Here is a 19,810-nt window from a genome sequence, read left to right as displayed (position 1 = left end):
ATATGGGTTTTTAATTAATTAAATTAATTATTTTGTAGTCAATAAAATATTGACACGTCACTAATGAATAGGGGTTGTTAAAATGAGGGCAAAATAGAGCCAAAAGGTAGATGTCAGGTGCATTTTAGGCCCGAAAGATAGAAAAATATTAATTTTGTACTAATTCGCATAGTTAACAGATATTTTAAATCCTTTTTCATTTTTCCAAAAATTAAAATAAAATAGGTACAATAATGGGCTTAAATTTTATATAGTTGGCTTTAGGTAGAAGCAACAAAAGAATAATGGGCTGGATGTACCATGATTTAAGTATAAATTAGGCAAATGACATACTGTAAATGATTAATTACATTCTATCCCTATAATATCAATATTTACCAAAAATCTCTTATTTTTAAGAATTCCGGATACTTTATAAAACAGAAATGATACTTAAATATAAATGAATATAAATGACTGAATTTATTTTTTATGTAACTGTTATAGCTAAAATCAAGGGTAATTGATTTCTCTTAAATTGATTTATGTTAATCTTGTAACTAATTGACCATGTTAATTGCTTCAGAAATTACTACATTAAATAATCATTTAATGTAATGATTTTCCTTCCCTTTATTTATGTTAATTTTGAAACCAAATCACTGTGAAAACTGATTCCAAATTACTACATTCAATTTTATTCAATTTAAAAATTTTAAAATAGTCATTCAAAATCAGAAAAAAAAACACTATTCTGCTTTAAAAAACTCTTAAAGCCCAATTCTAATTTTTCAAATATGAATATTTCGATCTTGTTGCGACATTCTGGAATATGGGAAAGTGATGTTATGTACGAGCGATACAAAAGTGATGGAATAGTGGTTGGTGAAAATATTTCGTTCATGAATCTTATTTCAACAATTGCGGCTGAGTTGGGTATTGACGATTCGGAAAAAATATATAGATATTAGATATGTTGTTGAAGGAAATTCGTCTCCATTGTGTATTCGAAATGATATGGGTGTAAAATTGTATGTAGAAATTAAGAAACATGAGGCTGGGTTCGGAACTTATCCTTTATGCATTGATACTTCAGATAAAGGTGTTGAAGTATTGAGCGCATATAATAATATTAATGTTTTAAATTGTACTGAAAATTGCATAATGCTGATACTAAATATAAATAAACAGGTTAACATGACACTTACAAATACTATTTGAAACTATATATAAACAAAATATTTAATTTAAATATATTTCTTTGATACATTAAATTTCATGTCCAACACATAAAAAGATACTCAAATTCACAATTTAAATTAGATACTTAAATTTTTATATACTTATCAATAATTCATATAAATATGATACTTAAATAACAAATGTATGACAATATGATACACATATACTATTATTTGATACCTTAATATATACGAAATATAAGTAAAAATAAAACAAAGAATCCTTCTATCATGAGCACCAAAAAATGATACTTAATAAAATTAATTGAACATACTAACAAATTTATTAAAAAATCATGATAAGATTAAAAAGATACTTAATATAATTCATCTTATACTAAAATATAAATAAACAGGTTAACATGATACTTATAAAATACTAATTGAAACTATATATATAAACGAAATATTAAATTTAAAATATATTTCTTTGATACATTAAATTTTATGTCCAACACGTGAAAATATACTCAAATACACAATTTAAATTAGATACTTTAATTTTTATACACATATACTATTATTTGATACCTTAATATAGACGAAATATAAGTAAAAAGAAAACAAAGAATCATTCTATCACGTGATACTTACAAAATACTATTTGAATCTATACATAAACGAAAAAATTAAACTTAAATATATTTCTTTGATACATTAAATTTCATGTCCAACAAATAAAAAGATACTCAAATTCACAATTTAAATTTGATACTTAAATTTTAGTTACAATATATCATCTCACCGGAGCTCCGGCGACAAATACTTATCAAACGGCGACAAATACTTATCAAAGGGCATCGTTAACAAACGAGCTGTTGTGGTATTTGTAATGTTGGTCGAACAATAGGAGGTGCCGCCTTTCTACCCCTCTTTTGTAGGGTTTTCGGATCTTTAAATGTAGATGCATCTTTGTTTTTTGAAAAAATTTTCTTGGTAGAGCTTGATTTTTCATGACCATGGTTTGATTCAACTATAAAGAATCCAGATCTACATAGAATTTGATTATGAAAATCAACAATAAAAATTTTTGAACAATAATCATCGAAAATATAAAAAAAGGGAAAAAATTGAAAAATAACAATGTGGATGATGATATACCATCACTAAAAATACAAAAAAAGAGAAAATTGAAAAATCGTAGTAAGAATAATGATATACCTGATTTAGGACTCAAATTCAGAAAAGTATTGATAATAATCCTTAGAATAATTCGAATTTCAAATTTGTATCACAAATTTTAATTGAAATTAGTGGGAAAAAATTAGGAGAAATTTTTTTTTTTGGGGGGAGGGGGGGGAGGCGGAAATCTTGGGAGTAGGTAATTTTTGGAAGGTGATTTTTTAGGGGAAAGGAGGAGTCATGCATTGGGAAGGTAAGGTAAATATTGCCTTTTTAATATTTTAATGTATAAAATTTAATTAGTATCATTTGGGATAAAAAAGAGATTTTTGTAATTTAATACATCAATTAGGAATTAATGAAATTAAATAAATTAAAGTAGTGTATTTTAGTAATTTTTCCATGATTTAACTGCAGTCTGTATCCTTTGATATGGAATTGTAGGGTTAGTTGCCGCTGCTAGGTCGGTTTCTTCAACGGTGTTTGCTTCCTTAAGTCGTCAAAATGGTAATGTTTCTCTTATTCTACAAATAAATTCAGATTAGATAATTTTATGTGGTTATTATACAAAGTCATTTGTGTTACTGGTTATGATTTTGTTAACATCTTTACAATTTTGAACTGGACAAGGCGATTGGCGAAGCTGAATAAAAAGAACTTCCTTTCTTAATGATAATTCAGTATCCCCTTACTAGTTTAATTGATTGAAGAGGAAATGTGGCTGGAAGTGGATCTTGGAATTTTTTAAATTTCTTTTGGTGATGGATGACATTCAGCACCTATAAGAGAGATTCAGTAACATTGGTTGCTCACTTACTGCTTGACTCAGTAAACCTAATACCTTGGTTTTATTTCATTGCTCTCATTTCTGCAGAACCCTCCCTAATCTTCCTCGTAATAATCTTATATACTCTGTTACTATTTAGTTGTTCACTTTAGAATAGATACAAATATTCAGATAACAATAATTGACATAGTGAAGTTACAATTTTTTTAGGAAAGACACAAATATAAAAATAACAATAACTAACATAGTGAAATTACAATTTTACCTTTATTAAATATGATTTAAAAAAGAATGAATTAAAACATAGAAATATTCAACAATTTTAAATGAGGATATAATAGAAATTTTTTTTATTCTTTCTTGATTTGTCAAAATGAACAAGTAAATAAGATCATTTAAAAGAGAAAATATGAACAAGTAAATAGAACGGAGGAAGTATTATTCTTTCTAAAATTGGTTAATACTCTCTAATGCACGCACATATAATCTTTCAAGTTTGTCACATTCGAAATTCCTAAGTTATTTAGCTTCTCGAAATAGTGGATACTCGTTTTAGCTCGTTGAACAACATTTTCTTCATGTGTAGACCAAGAGGACCAAGAAGGCTGGTATTGTCGGCAAGTATGGTATGTGCCTAAGTAGTTGCTAAGAAAACATGAAGTGATGCATTTAGCAAACTTCAAGACGTTTTATAAGAGAAGATGAATGGAAATTTTGATTTGACGTTCAGCTGATGAACATTAAATTTTTCTGCCCATGTAGATTAGTCATTCCACATCTAATACATGTCTTTGAATAACCTTACAGGTACCCGTTATGGGGCTAGTTTGAGGAAGCAGATTAAGAAGATGGAGGTCAGTCAGCACAGCAAGTATTTTTGTGAGTTCTGTGGCAAGGTATACCGCTAGCTCTGCTTTCATAGACCCCATGTGTTTCATCATTGCATTGGTAATAATGTTAATTAGATATTGGCATTGTAATGTATGTAGTATGCCGTGAAGAGGAAGGCTGTTGGTATTTGGGGCTGCAAAGATTGTGGTAAAGTCAAAGCAGGGGGTGCCTATACGCTCAAGTAAATGTTCATCTCAGCCATTTGCTTTTCTGTTTCCTGTGTTACACAAAGTACTAATGCTTGTTCCCTTGTTTGCCAGCACTGCAAGTGCTGTCACCGTAAGGAGCACCATTCGAAGGCTAAGGGAGCAGACAGAGAGCTAGACACTGGAATCTGAATGTTTTATGCAAGTTGAATGCTTGATTATGCTTTGCTTATATGTACTCATGTGTCAACTCAAATTGCTTACATCTGGATTCTTTCAAGCAAATTCTAAATCTGGTTATTATGGACAAAATAGTTCTGATTGACACAAATTATAGAACCTGCAATAAAGTTAAAAGTAATTATTACATTGTATCTCCTACTGACTGTCAAATCATATGTTAGAAAACAAAAAGTACTATTTGAGTATGCTTAAATCCTCAACCCACACCCAAAGAAGACTCATCCAAACATAAGCAAGCAATTATACAGCTACGTAGCTTTAGTCAGACATAATAAAGACGAGGCTTTATATTTCCTTTTGACTTCAACTGATTCTCAGCAGTGCTAGTACACATGAGAAACTGGTATGGGTGAGGTTCTCTGTGGACACCAAAACCTCATATTCTACGACTTAGCTGAATTTACAAAACATATGAATGAAAAAGCTAAGCCAGCAGGTAACGTCATCCCCTTTCTTGGCAAAGGGTTGAACCATAACAACCGCAATGCAGCAGCTCGGACAATGCACAACTTAGACAAGGCAAAAATCCAATAGACAATACAGCTAGCTTCCGCATGGGGCATGATAGGGAAATCACATAAGTGATTGAAAGGAGAACAATAATTTAAGGACTACTCCCCCTTTGCAGCTGTCTGTGAAAAAGGATGAACACTTTATGGCTTGAATTGAAACAAGTCCATCAGTTGAACATTGCAAGGTCATCACTATTCCTGCGATGATGATGCATCTGCTTTTGCACAGCTTTCACTGCAGCTACTCTAGCTGCATTGGCTGCTTTGTTGGCTGCTGAAACTGCCCTGTTCACTCTCTCATCAACCTTAGCCACATCATAAGCCCTTTCTGCTGCTCGACGTGCTTCCTGGTTAAAATATGGAATAGCAATCAGTGTTTGGACAAATTAAACCTGCATTTTTCTCTTCATACCTAACTGTCAGATTGAGAATCAAACTGACTCAGATGAGTCGTGTCATTGCATAGTACATTACATTGAGAATTTTGAATTCTGCAGGAGTACTAATAGCAAGTTTGGCAAAGCTTCTAATCAAAGCTGATTTCGGGAAGTCCTTCATGAAAAAGAGTTGTCCAAAAAAAAAGTACCTTTCGTGAGGAGCAATTTGTATTTTGGCTAGTCAACTTAAAAAGTATTTCTGAGCAGTAATTAGAGTTTGGCCAAACCTTTAAAAGTGCTTCTAAGTGTATTTACAAAAAAAGTTTCTTTTTTTGAATGTGCCTTTGAGAAAAACTATTTTTTAGCTTATGAAAAACAATTTCTCCTACTCTCCAAATTACTTATTTTCTCCTACTGAAAACTTGGCCAAAGACCAAACTTTTAAAAAGTAAGTGTTTTTGGCCTTCTAAAAGCTTTGACCAAGCAGACTATAATTATGTTAGTATATAATCCTTTGTAAGCCAACTCAAGTACTATACTTAAGGGAACAAGCCTATGATACAATGTATCATGGGCTGGAGAAGTAGATCTATCTGAGTAGCCTAGACAATAAATATCCTGTTTCTATATCCATAACTTCAAATGTAATAACTAGTTTTTAAAAGATAAACCAATAATTCACCTGTACAGCATTTAGCACTTTGGAATGGTAAACAGCAACAGGAGATACATGATAGGAGTTGTTCTGTGTGCTTGGAATGTCAAGGACCCCATTTTGCCAATGACCAGACTGGGTCTCCCCATTTCTAAAAGTATACATCCCAAGCCCTTGTCTCCTTCCCTCATGCCAGGCTCCTTCATACCGATGACCATTTGCAAAAACATATACTCCGAAACCATGCATCTTATCAGCAAAATATTCCCCAGCATAATTATCTCCATTCCTATATTGAAAAGTAAAAACCAAGTCAATGGCAGAAAATATAAATAAAATAAGTAAGCCAATAGCTTCATTGCCATTTCATCATCGCACCAGTTAACAGAGCATACTTTGTACTGCAAAAATAAAGGACCTGCAGGTAAAAACTATGCCCAAGTTTCAGTTATTCTTGTTTCAAACTTTTTGGTGATAAATATGAGTCACAGTACCAAGTATCATCACCATTAAAACCAATATCTTTCACCAATGAAATGGTATTTTTCGAGAACCCTAAACTAACTCAGATATAGGCATACAGCAACAGTCCATAACAATTTTCTAAAGCACACAAACATTAAAATGGGAAAGAAGCACTTTGTGATAATTATGACATTCAACTGACCAGTTCATCCTTTCTGCCTGACCCAAATAAGTTACCTGCTACATGGGTAACTTAGACTCACAAAATGGAAATAATTGTAAAAAAAGAGAATATAAATGTTTCTCTGGTATTAACTTCCAAATGATAAAGATGTATCATCTTTTTCGGTGCATTTCAATTTCAGGTGCTATACATGATTAGAAATTTGCTTAACTTATACGAAGTATGGGCAATGTGCCTTCATAGAACGCCACCACCAAACTCCCACAACACCCAAAAGAAATTTGAAAAAATAAAAAGTGGGATTTAGCAATTCATATGAGGCAAGCACTTACCTCCTAAGATGATAATTTATTTAGCAATTAAACTAATAAATAAATGAAGTAGCTAAGGTAGAAAACTCAAAGGAAGTTCACCAATCTTCTATAATAAAGCTATGCCAACGAATTGCTATTCCAATCATATTTTGAAATAGTCAAGCTCTTCCTGTCTTGACTTAGTCGGTTTTATATCTTCTACAACCATACGTGCAATACTCTGAGATGATCCATCAACAATTAAATATCTCCAACGTTTATAAAATCTTATTATTTTACCAATCATACAAAACCGTCAACATCAGTGATCTTACTGGTTGTTATGCCCTTAGCATAAATCTCAAAGGAATGTAGTCAGTATATCTATACATATCTTCTCCCAATCAATATCCAAATTACAATCTTAATACAATCCGAAAGTTTGCAATAGAGAGTAAAATCATCCAAACTATCTAGACAGCCAATCAACTCATGATTCAGGACCTAGTTCTGCCATTTTAGCAAATTTTATGCAAAGTCAGCAGATAAACTATTCTGAAATATAGGCTTATATGTTCTCTTGAAAATGCCCATAAATCTTCTGTCTCACTTGCAGAAGATTGACCCCTGACATTCCACAACCAAGAAAACTGGATTCCATTGTCAAAATACAAGTGCCAATGAAGCTTTATGTCATTTTACAATCAGTTAATCTCAGTCATTTAAGTTAATTAACCACCAAGTTACCTGGCGGAAATCATCAAGAATTTTTTTCAAGATAGTATCACGTTTGAGCATGATTGTATACTTTACTAGTCGTTTCTTCCAACTGACATCAAAATTATGCAAGGTCACACAGAAAGAAGTTGAGTGGCAAGAAATGCACTTCAGCAGACACAAAGATGCTCCACAATTCACATAAATAAAGCCACTATAGCTAGTGAGGAGATAACTCCTTCCCAAGATTCACCACATCTGAGTCCAGTGTCATTACTAATCAGCAATCCCTCAAAAACAAACTTTTTTGAAAGGGAATACTCCTGCTACAGAAAAGGACAGTCTTTATGACAAAAAATATGACTGCCTGGAGATGAGATACAAAAAAATGAGGAGAGAGGCACATATTGATTGTTGTTAAATCATCCAGTACACTGGAACTGGGGAAAGCTGGACAGCAGGTAAAGGGACCAGACTCAACTTGTTGCTCATAAGATAAATTATTAACTAATTAGGTCCGACATAAGAAAAATGGGACAATAACTGTTCTTTTTGTCTACTCTGAAGTAAACACATAAGGTTGGTTCTTGTTCAGTTGTACCAATATGATCGCTTAACTATTCTCCTATTGTTTTAAATAAACTGCACCCTTCTACATACAATCAAAAGTCTTCCATTTCTTACAGAAGCTCTTTAGTACCGGCAATCAAGCAGTACAATAAACTTATATTATCTTATAGCCCAGCACAGAGGGTCGCCTTTTAAATTTAATTAGTCAGAGAAAGACAAAGATGGAAATAGAAACTTATATAGTGACATCTAGTAGATAAATGCTACCCTTCCTTTGAGAGATAAATCAACATCTCTAATCATGTATGCATATATATATATATATATAAATATATAATCAACAAAACAGCAACAACAACAATCAATTTATTGCTTGACATGATGTAGGCCATATCTAAGGTGTTCACTGTTTGCAAATTCCAAATATGTAGCATCTTTTTCCTAATAGGCAAATAAGTAGATAAAATCCATATGAACAAACATATCATGCCCCTATTGGATTTCACAAAGAAATTTTAACAGATGGTCAAAACTAAGACAACAAAAATGAAAGTAAAATATGAATGATTACATCTTACCTGAAGTGGTAATGTCCAAGGCCATGCTTAACTCCCCACTTGAATTCACCTACATACCTGCTCCCATCCTCACAAGTATGAACTCCACAGCCATGACTTTGTCCATTAGACCATTCCCCAGCATATACATCACCTGTAAAGAACCTATAAACCCCAAATCCATGCCTAAGACCTTGCCTGTATTGGCCCCTATATCTGCTTCCCCTTGCCCAAGTTTCAACCCCATAGCCATCATACTTGCCATCAACCCAATCCCCTTCAAACCTGCCACTCAGATAATAGTAATAAACTCCACTTCCACTAGATTTTCCCTTATGAAACTCGCCTTCATAGACATCCCCATTACTATAAGCCTGAACATAACAACCTGAATTGACGGTTTTATCAATTTTTGCTCGTGAGCCAATTGACCAAAAGACAGGCAAAGCATTGTTAGAAACTTGTTTTGAGGAAGAGAGTTTAATTGGCAAAGACCTAGAAAGGAATAATCGGATTGAGGGAAGTCTAGGGAGTGCTAAATTGAGTGAAAACAAAAGGGCTGAGGAAAATGCAAAAGCAGAGAGAAAATCCAAAAAGAAAGAATTGGTTGGATGGGAAACGAAGAAATAGAAAAAGGGTAGGGAAAGAAGGAGTATAAGGCGTATATGTAGACGGAAAATTCGACAAAGATGACAAAGACAAGGATATATATGGAAATTGGTATATGGGTTTTGAGGCTTTAAAGATGAAAATGGGTATTTATGAAGAGGAGAAGATGGAGGAGATTTGAAGACAGATTTAGAACCCAAATGAGGTCTTTTATGTGGGGTGGTTTTTGTTGGGGTATGAGGTTGAATTGGGTCATTATCATTATTTTCTACATAAATCTGAATAGCAGTATGTTGAGGAGGAGTAGGAGAAATCGAAGTATGTTGTTTCTGATGAACAGATAAAGAAGAAGAAGAAACAAGGGGTGGTGTAGGATTGAAATCGGAAGAGATGCAACTGCTTTCTTTTCCGATCTGAACTTCAGATTTTTTCTGATGCATTTACTTTATTACTACCTACCTATAACACACAAAAACACAAAAATATGTATTGTGTGTTTTGTACATATATGTTGCATATGTGTGTTACGGAAAAGAAAGCGGAGAGTAATGCGAATTGCGAGGATTACTAGTTTTTCAGTCTTCGCTTCTCTCTCTCTCTAGGAAAAACAGTTTAAAACCAGAGGCGATGACTGCTTCTTCTCAAAACAAGCCCACAACTTCAACACTCTACTTTCCTTTTTTTTCTAATTTAACTTTGACTAATCTCCATTCCTGCCGCCTCTATTTCCTTTCATTTCTCCATTTTCATTCAACTATTAGTTATTTCATTTTTTATTTTACATTATTATCCTTTTTTCTTCTTATTTTCAAACAGAAGAGATTAACTAATAATAATGTACAAATTTATAGAATAGAATGTACAAAATATTTAAATCTAAAATTCAAATATCTATCGGAAATCAATTAATATTATAGTGTTATAAATCCATTTTTTTATGTGGATGATCCATTAGAGTTATTCAACAACTAATTGGATTCATATATAAGTGTTTCCAAGGTGATAAGAACCATAAGAGATAACTATGTATCTATTAATGTGGTCACCTTTGGGAGTGATATTTCAACACTATAAATAGAGATCACTCACCATTTGATATATACACTTGAATAAGAAGAAAAATCCTCTTCTTCGTCTACTTTTCTTATCTTCTTCTCTTTATGATTATATCATTATTAACTTGATTTTATAACACGTTATCAGTACGAGACTCTAGCCAATTGAGAGTGATTTTTAGTTAGGAAAAGGGTCTGATATACCCCTCAACTTTGTCATTTGGAGCTGATATAACCCTCGTTATAAAAGTGGCTCATATATGCCCTTACCGTTATACAAACGACTCACATATACCCCTGCCGTTACAAAATGGCTCACATATACCCTTCATTTAACGGAAGATAAAAAATTAGTTTTAAATTTATATTTATTGCTTCTTTTTTAAAAAAAAATTATTTAGGGGTATATATGATTCTTCTATCAAAGTTCAAGTTATATTTTAATTTTTTTCATACATAAATTATTTTTTGACTTCTTTTATTATAATTATTTGAATTTCTTATTCTTATTTTGTTTTTTTCTTTCATTCCTTAGTTTAAAGAATAAAAAATCAAACTATTTTTTTGTGTGTATTGTAATTTAATTTCGTCTTCGAAGAAAAAATTTGGTTATCTACAATAAGTTTTACAAGAATATTAGTGAAACATAATTAAATTTGATTATCAAAATAATAATTATAAATTAGTTATTGAAACAAAAGAAAGTCAAAAAAATATGTTTGATGAGGATTAAATTTACTCATATGGGATTATATTTTTTAGAAAAAAATAATAAAAATTTAGATTAATTTTTTTTTTCATTTCCGTTAGAGGAAAAGGGTATATGTGAGCCATTTGTTTACAAGTAGGGGTATATATGAGCCACTTTCATAACAAGGGATATATCAGCTCTAAATGACAAAGTTAAGGGGTATATCAGACCCTTTTCCCTTTTTAGTTTTTCTTTAACTCATGTTTTGGTTGATCTCATTATGAGAATCAAGCATGTATTATCTAAAATATTTTTATGATTTAGAATACAATAGTGTTCATTCACTAATATTGACCAGGAACCAAAAGCATATACTTCTATTGGTAGAATATGACATGCTATACAAAAATTCTTAAATCGAAAAAGGTATAAAGTTTTAATAACACGAGTTTGAATGTTATTTTGATTATTTTGAAAGATACAAAGGGTGAGTTAGATTGTACTTTGGTCTATTATACCGTTGGTTAACGAAGACAGTGTATTCAAGTCTCATCGCCCAAAAGGTAAGACATCATGTTATAGTCTAGATGCACCATCATGAAAATCTTTTGAGGGTAAGACGGTAGATTCATGTTCTATCGCACCAAGAGAGTAAGACATCAATTTGAGTTTTAATGAACCATGATTATAAAATATTGGATTCGAGTCCCACTATAATATAGAGATGGTTTCATGTCGTTCCACCCAACCTACCCCTAAGTCTATCATTCCACTTAAGAAGGACACTATTACGGTCTTTCACTTCAAGGCTTCTTATTAACCTTCTTTTCATGTTCAAGGTTTCACATTCTCAACTTTCTTTTCTTATTCAGGGTTTTACATTCTTAACCTTCTTTTTCTTATTCAAGGTTTTACATTCTTAACGTTTTTTTCATTATTCAAGTATCTCATTCACTTAGGGTTCTAGACTCATCAAGAAGGGCACCATGCTTAGGTCTACCGCTTCAAGACATACACTAGAATACCTCATTTAGTCATTCAAGGAAGGGAACCTATTCAAGGTCTACCGATCCTAGACTTTCATTCATACATCATTCAATACAATACAAGTACCAAGTAGGGACAACTAGTCTAGCAATACAAGATACAACATCATAATATAAAGGCTTTTGTTAGTCCTTCATCATATATCAACAACTAGAGAAAAAAGTATATCCAATTATAGCATTGTAGCACCTATATAAGATCATATCGACAATACATGAGACCTTCACTTTATACCTTCACATATACCATATCATGATCATAACATAATTCACATAATAATGACGACAAGGCCATGTTAATAACGAATATAAAAATTAAACACCGCATCATAAGTGGACCATACCAATCAATGACAATTCAATATCAATTCTATGCTAAACAAAGAAATTAGGTCAATTTACCACCTTCCAATAGTCATCATCACCATTCTTATTCTTTCCAACCAATTCATACCATAAGAGATCGTTACAATAACAATATACACAAGACTAGGACATCAATTCATCCATATCAATGATCCATCAATACTCAATATAGATATCAATAGTATAAGACAAGTTATGAACAATTCTAACATGCATCAATTCATAATTCAATAGCCCAATACAATCTACACATGAATTAAATATAATCAAGTCATGATCAATGCACCCACTTTAGAGCCAAAAATTAGGAATTCAAGGGATACATGAGTTCATCGAGTTTTTTTATCTTAAAACCACCAATTAACATCAATTACTTCATAAAATATTGATTTAAACCTTTTCATGCAAGAACCCATGCTTAGAATTCAAAATAAGATTTTAATAGTTTTTGATGATCTTTGAAAAGCCTTTGATATAAGATCCTTGAATGATAGAAGAATCAAGGATGAAATTACCATACCTTATTGGTAGAAAGACCACAAATTGGGTTGAAAAACATGGAAATTTTTTCCTTCTCCTTGGAGCTTCAAAGCTTCAACAATGCAGGTTTTGGAGAAAAGGAATGGAGAGATTTTCTTTTAGTTTGAGGGTTTTGTTGATTGGTAAATTTTGGGGTTCTAATGACACAATAACCATTTTTAAACAATCCTCAAATTTCCCAACAGACCCCTACACTTTTTGGGCCTTTTACTCAAGTCTAATTTGAATTAAAAATGACACGACTAAATCTAGGACATGGTTGCGCGTTGCGATGACACTTCCAATTCTTGCTTCTGGAAAAACTTTTGCGGCAGAATGATTTGTGTTGATACCGCGTCGCATGGAAACATTTTTGGCCTTCAAGTGTAGTCTGCGCGACTCTCCTTGGCCCCCAAATATGGGCTGCCTGCAGGCAGCCCCTTCGCCAAGTCTTGGGTCCTTTTGAAGGACCCTTTGGTCGGTCATGGCGAGTCATGCTCGAACTTTTTTACCCTACAGATGTACCTTTAGGTTTTAAAGTCATCCAAACTTATTTTAGACTCCAAACAACACCTTAAAACATGCACATCAAAGAAGGACACACTAGCACACATAGAGACTAGTTTTCGAATGTCTTGGTTGTTCTTTGACATTTGACTTCCAAACTCTACAAACTGTCTTCTAAAACTATTATTCATCATTTTAACACCTTATGATTTCATAAAAACATAATAGGACTCTAGTTTAACCGAGTTAATTATGAGAGTTATTACATGGCTCAAGAGAGAAATATAACTCTAGATAAAGACTCACCATACCTTAGTACTGAGAAGCCCACAAAATTGAAGAAGAAAGCAATGGACACCTTCAATCCAAGCTCCAATTTGACTCTAAGCTTCCATGGAGTTTTATGAGAAATTTTGGGAGGGAAGGGTTTTGATTTTTGAAGAATCAAGTCTAAAATAACCGCCCCCCATTTATTTAGCCAAGGGTGGAATTCACCAAACAATCCTTTGCTTGGTCAAAACTTGACAGAATTGCAGGTCCATTTGACGACCATTATTGACGGACCATCACTGGATCGATGTCCCATCCTTGTCATCCGTCTATGGTGACTAAGACCCCTAAAGTTTGGGGTTAAGCTCCCATGACGAAGTGTGGAGCCACACCCCTTTCTTATGAGGCGTCAATTGAGGTTGTTACTCAAGACTATTTTGACAGCTTTTGTCCATCATTTGGGTCCTCCTCAAGGATCCTTAATGTGGTCTTTGGGGAGTAGTTTCCAAACTTTTCGACCCTAAACACGACCATCTCTTCTAGGGTCACCTCTTATCATTTTGGACTCTAAACGACAGACTAAAACACAAACAACATACAAGAACACACTAACACACAAAGGACTAGTTTTCGAACATCTTGGTCTTCCCTTAACGTTTGACCTCAAAACTACTCAAACTATAACTCAGAAGCTATTTCTCATTAATTTAGAAATTTGTTAACTCAAGACACTCCTGTGAAGCTCTAGTTCATCCTAGTTCATTTTTAGGGTAACATTAACCCCCATTTGGGAACATTGGTCCTCGAATGACATTTGAATACTTAAAACAATTTTAATGTTTAAAGAATCAAGACTAGCATCTCACCATCATACATTCAACAATTACATTCAATATATCAAGTTAGAAAGAACATCAACTTCACATATTAGAGACTCGAAACACAACAAAAAGGTAGGAACAATTTCAACAGATCATCGTGCACTAGATTCTAACATGTTTTTAATGAGTTTTTAAGGTACTAAATGGTTTATAAGTTTGTAATGAGGCAATTTCTGAAGATTTAGGTGAATTGGAAGTCAAACGTCAAGGGACGACCAAGACGTTCAACGACTAGTCACCTATGTGCGTTATGTGCCGTCATGTGCTTATATGTGTGTGTTTTAGGAGCTCAAGAGGTCCTTATATGAGTTATAATAGTGTTTATAGGCTGTGTGTTGTGTTTCATAAAGTTTGGAGGTCAAACATCCAAGAACGTCCATGACATTCGAAAGGTTTTCCTTGAAATGACCTTGTGTGTCTTAGTATATTCCGTCGAGTTATATGTCTTCATTTTGGATGAAATTGATGTGAGATGTCCTAAAATCATACAGGAAAATATTTGAGTTGGAAACATCTGGGCTTAAGTCCCCAAGGACCAACCAAGGGTCCTTGAAAAAGGACCCATCATGGAGCCTAAGGCTGTCTAGACTAGCCCAAACTACTGGGGCAATCGACAACCAATAGGCTGGTCGACACCCTGTAGATGGTGGGAGTGGGTTAATACTTAGACTAGGAATCTTAATATACCACATGCAAGCCTCTGAACAAGACGACGACCAGCCAGGTTGGTTGGTCGTCTGACTGACGAGCCATCGATGGTGACTCTCTTTTGTGTGGTTCACTGTTTAATGCACCCAACGTACAAATAGTTTTTTAGGCAGTTTCATAAGGGTATTATAGGTATTTTAATAGGGTTTATAAGTATTAAACACCTAGATGAATTCATTCTTCAAACATCAAAACCCAAAATCTCTAAAGAGCTCTCTAGAACTCCATTGAAGCTTGAAGGTTGATTTATACACCAATTTCTCTCAAATTTAGTGGATTGACATCATTTAAGGTATGGTTAGTCATCCTTGGAAGTCTTTTATTCAAGGAGCCAAACTTTAAAGAGATTTCTAAAGTCTTCAACGATGAACTTGTCCAATTTTTAAATGTATCCATGGGTTTTTGCATTAAATTTTTTGAATCATTGTATATTGATTGAATTGTTGTTAATTATATGATTTTAACTTAAAAACAATATGAACCCATGTAATTCATTAAACCTAGTTTTGATTACTTTGTGAGTGACTTGATGATGTCTTAATACTTATGAATTCTAGTGTAGTTTTCCTTAGGCTATTGAATGATGTAAGAATTGTATTGGATTGAGGTATAGCCTGTATTAGATAGATAAATTTATATTTAATTGAATTAGATTCGTTAAGTATTTTTATCTTTGTATTGAATTGATGATCACGCCATGGGTAAGGGCTTTTTGGTATTGTATTGGATGATTTAGCTATGGATTGAAGTGGTGAGGATGTATTAGTGGTATGCTGATTGAATTCTCTTTATTTTATGAACTATAGGTATTGAATTATGTTGTGATTGGTCTGGTCCACTTATGGTGGCGGTGCTTTGTGCTTTACTTGTGAATGATGTGGCCTCGTCGACGTTACTTTATGTATTATTATGATCATGTCCTTGCTTACATTAGTTGATTTATCATGATGGTTTGTGTAGTTGATTTATGTGATGTATGATCATATCTATCTACATGTAATTACAGTGAAAGTATGTGTTCTTCTATTGATATTAGGTGATCATGTTAGACTATGATTTTGTCATTATTTTTGTAGTCTTAGAGTTGATGCATGATTTTTCCTAATTTAGATATATGAGTTTTATGATGGTCATGTTTATGATCCTATAGTATTGTATAGGGAGATCTAAAGTTGAATTGTTTGTTCTTGTGTGCTACTTAAGAGGAATACTATATGTGATAAGGTAAAGTTTTGATGTGTCATGTTTAGGTAGATCTAAGTCCCTTACTTGATATATGTATAATGAGAATGTGACCTCTTGACTTAGGATGTTAAAGACTCTTGGTCTTGTTGAGTGACATGTGACCTTGAATGTTGCTAAGAAGGTCCTTTGTGTGGAACCTTCAACCTAGTTGTAAGGTTATGATATCCTCGAAGTTCAAAGTCGTAACGGTATCATTCTTGTGTGAATGGGGGGATTAGTGATTGATTGGCTGGAACCACAAGAAAAAATTCTTAGGAAAATCATTAAGCTATCCTATTGACCATGTAAGGCAACCCTAGGGGACAACTTTGGTAAGGTGAATGTGATTGGGCTATTAACTAGATATGGAAGATGTTCATGTGATCCTTAATTGAATTACTCTATGAGAACATAGGATAGCACCAAGTGAGTATGGTTTGGGAAGTAGTTCTAGTTAAGGATGAGAGTAGAGTACAAAGAAACCATTCATATTCCTTAACCATGTGCCTACATGAGATGTATCAAATTTCTTCTATTGGCAAGTAGAACACCCTCCATCAGAGTAGGTTACAACTCCGAATTTCGTGCCTAACTACCATGGTCTATGTTGGTTATTTCCTATTCTAATCATATGGATACCCACTAGTATTGGAGATGTTCTATGAAGTTTAGGTGGTGGTATGTGTATCTAGACATTGCACAATAGGTTTTGAAGATGTTAGTGAGTGAGTCCCTAGGTCTTATCCAAGACCATTATTTGAATGTCCTTATGTGATAAATGTGTCTTAAATGAACTAAAGAAGATGATGACTTAAGTTAGAAAGCATGTAAATGAATAAGTACTAGCCTAGAGTAGTTTAAGGGTTGTCTAGTAAAGGTGTGTAGGGGGCACATGAATGGTCACTTCATATATTACCCAGGTAAGTCTTAAGAAAGACAATATATAGGATATTAGGTTGATACATTAGACATGATCCAAACTTAGGCAGTCTTAAGGATTATTTAGGTAATCATGGAGAGGTCAAGTATGAGCATTGTCTTCTTGATTTACTTCAGTAAGTCTTTTGATAAAATTTGGGAGGAGAATGTCATATTATATGTATGTTATTATATAAAGTGATAATGATGCTATCCTAGGTACTCCAAAGGATCCGTTAAGTGTGTGTGAAGAAATTGTATGCGTGGTCGCTTCATAACTCACTCAAGTGAACCTTAGAATCACCTTTTGTAGGAGGATCTCATGTTTATGTGTTTGGTACATTGTAAGTGTATTTATCTCATTGTAAGTGGTTTTAAGGATCATTTAGGTGTGCCTAGAGAGGGTGTATGGGCGGTCTCTCTTTGTCGTACATAAGTGAGTCTTAGGAAAGCTTTTAGTGAGAGAGTTGCATGTTAAATGGATTCACTGTAACATTGAGTTAGTACACTGTAATGTTGAATTATATTACTGTAAAGTGACTTATCTCACTCTAATATTTCTTAATATTTGATAAAATGCTTATGTGATATCTTATGTGTTTCTAAGGTGTTAAATATTGTTCTTATGCTTATACTATGATGTTTTGATCAAAAAGAGCATGTTTCTAATAAATGTCCGTTTTCATGATTTTATGCATTATGTCATACTTAGTACATGTGTTTGTACTAATTCCATACTTTAATCTATCTCTTAAATTATTTATAAGTGAAGGGCATTTTGGGAGCGAAGCTTGAATTATAGGATCTTTCAAGCAAGTTTGAAGTATGCCCTCATTTGACTCGAGATCATAGATGTCTTTGATTTCTTATTTCAATGTATTGTAATAGACTAAGTATTTTTATATTTCGTATTGTATGGGTTGTGTCCCAAGTATTCTTGTGTCAAGGATTTGATGATATGAGACTTAGTATTTCCTATGACTTTATATGAAAAATATTTTGGAAGACTTACTATTCGAACGTTGTGAAAATTTTTAATTCTGCACTATTTTTCCTATTTGTATATGCGATGAATGATATGAAATGTCTTGTAAAAGACCTCCAAGAGGTCAAGTACACCGTTCCACGACCTAAGAATATCCTAACTTCTAGGGTAAGGTCCGGGTCGTTACAAACGTGTTATCAGAGCATAGGTTATGAAAGTGGTCTTAGGAATCCTAAAGTCTCATAAGGTCACGTCTAGTAAAGTATTGACCATTGGTGTGAGTCGTTACACATCTATGGGCGAGAGTGTTATGCCTCGTATTTTTTTTATATACGTAATGCGCATCGTGATCTAGAAGACGTAAAGAAATATTAGGCAAGGATGTTATTTCCAAATGTGATATTAAGTATGAGTTGGCTAATGTAAGTGCCATTAACTTTAAGTGAGGGATTAATTAGTGGCTAATTTGGACTGATTTAATCCAATGGGCCCCACCACTCAAGGCAAAAATTAAAAAGGGATCAGATTGTGGGCTGGCCTTAGTGGACAGGTGTAGAGGGGGGCTGCCTCCACTTCATACTATTAAATGAGGTGGAGAAATCCACTCCATGCTATATAAAGTGGTGAAATGCATTGCTGCATATCATCTTCTTCTTCACCACTTGTCTTAGGCAGCCATGGAAATGGAGAAACCAACCCTGCAACTCTTGGCCAGCAGCTGCAAATAATTTGGTTAGTAATCTCCTTGTTTGGTGTGTTAATTCTTTAGAATACCCTTGTTAATTATCCATTAATTTTAAGAAGGGGGCGTGACCAGTAGCTTAGGAAGTTTGTTTTAGTTATTGAATGTACTAAGTATGAATGGAAACCATAATCGGATTATTAGTGGTGTCGTGTTGGTGCTTGGGCTGTTTTGATTAAAGCAAACTGCAGGAAAATTCTGTTTTGGCATTATGTATATGTTGAATGTGATTATGAGTATATACTCCAAAGGATGAATACGATAAGGTAGATGTGTTACGAATTATAAAATGAGTTATCACTCGGTGTGTCGTTGCTTCGTTGATATAGTTGCCGAGATGGAACTGTTTTGGGGAGGGGGCTGTTTAATATGATTCTTTGGGTTATATGTGTTATTGGTATTGCTGTGGATAATTTGGATTGTTGTCGGATTGGGACGAAGTAAGGAAAATAGGGGAGGTGCTGCCGAATTTTCATTAGATTATTAGCTAGCTTACAAGAAAGTAAAGCACGATGTTTATCTAATTGCGGCACGATTGTTGCTTGTTGTA

At 33.4% G+C, this 19,810-nt stretch overlaps 2 protein-coding genes and 1 long non-coding RNA gene across 3 annotated transcripts; 1 reads left to right on the top strand and 2 right to left on the bottom strand.

Annotated features, from left to right (window-relative positions):
• Window positions 1-2,180: 2,180 nt before the first annotated feature.
• On the bottom strand, window positions 2,181-2,506 carry LOC138339176 (uncharacterized). Its single transcript, XR_011212216.1, has 2 exons — window positions 2,382-2,506; window positions 2,181-2,210 (listed from the first exon to the last, which is right to left on the bottom strand). It is a non-coding gene; the product is annotated as an uncharacterized lncRNA (long non-coding RNA).
• A 202-nt stretch (window positions 2,507-2,708) lies between these two features.
• Window positions 2,709-4,533, top strand: LOC101258206 (large ribosomal subunit protein eL43). Its single transcript, XM_004248936.5, has 5 exons — window positions 2,709-2,849; window positions 3,716-3,755; window positions 3,937-4,025; window positions 4,119-4,201; window positions 4,281-4,533. Exons 1-5 carry the CDS (start codon window positions 2,847-2,849, stop codon window positions 4,342-4,344), a joined length of 279 nt encoding a protein of 92 aa, XP_004248984.1. The 5' UTR covers window positions 2,709-2,846; the 3' UTR covers window positions 4,345-4,533.
• On the bottom strand, window positions 4,488-10,148 carry LOC101257910 (uncharacterized). The gene is made up of 3 exons (XM_004248935.5): window positions 8,761-10,148; window positions 5,981-6,242; window positions 4,488-5,268 (listed from the first exon to the last, which is right to left on the bottom strand). Exons 1-3 carry the CDS (start codon window positions 9,786-9,788, stop codon window positions 5,089-5,091), a joined length of 1,470 nt encoding a protein of 489 aa, XP_004248983.1. The 5' UTR covers window positions 9,789-10,148; the 3' UTR covers window positions 4,488-5,088.
• Window positions 10,149-19,810: the final 9,662 nt, after the last annotated feature.

The sequence above is a fragment of the Solanum lycopersicum genome, chromosome 10 (genome assembly GCF_036512215.1).
Source record: "Solanum lycopersicum chromosome 10, SLM_r2.1".
In the NCBI taxonomy this organism is placed as follows: domain Eukaryota; kingdom Viridiplantae; phylum Streptophyta; class Magnoliopsida; order Solanales; family Solanaceae; genus Solanum; species Solanum lycopersicum.
Note: the sequence above shows the minus strand (reverse complement) of the source record. Positions and strands in the feature narration are given on the sequence as shown.

Bases quoted from the DNA above. Each gene is read 5' to 3' on its own strand.
- LOC101257910 (XM_004248935.5), bottom strand. From the start codon at position 9,788: ATGCATCAGAAAAAATCTGAAGTTCAGATCGGAAAAGAAAGCAGTTGC. The intron at 6,243-8,760 runs GTAAGATGTAAT...TTTTCAATATAG, and splicing joins CTTGGACATTACCACTTCAG to GAATGGAGATAATTATGCTG. The intron at 5,269-5,980 runs GTGAATTATTGG...TATTTTAACCAG, and splicing joins AAGTGCTAAATGCTGTACAG to GAAGCACGTCGAGCAGCAGA.
- LOC101258206 (XM_004248936.5), top strand. The intron at 3,756-3,936 runs GTATGTGCCTAA...ATAACCTTACAG, and splicing joins TGGTATTGTCGGCAAGTATG to GTACCCGTTATGGGGCTAGT. The intron at 4,202-4,280 runs GTAAATGTTCAT...CTTGTTTGCCAG, and splicing joins GGGGGTGCCTATACGCTCAA to CACTGCAAGTGCTGTCACCG.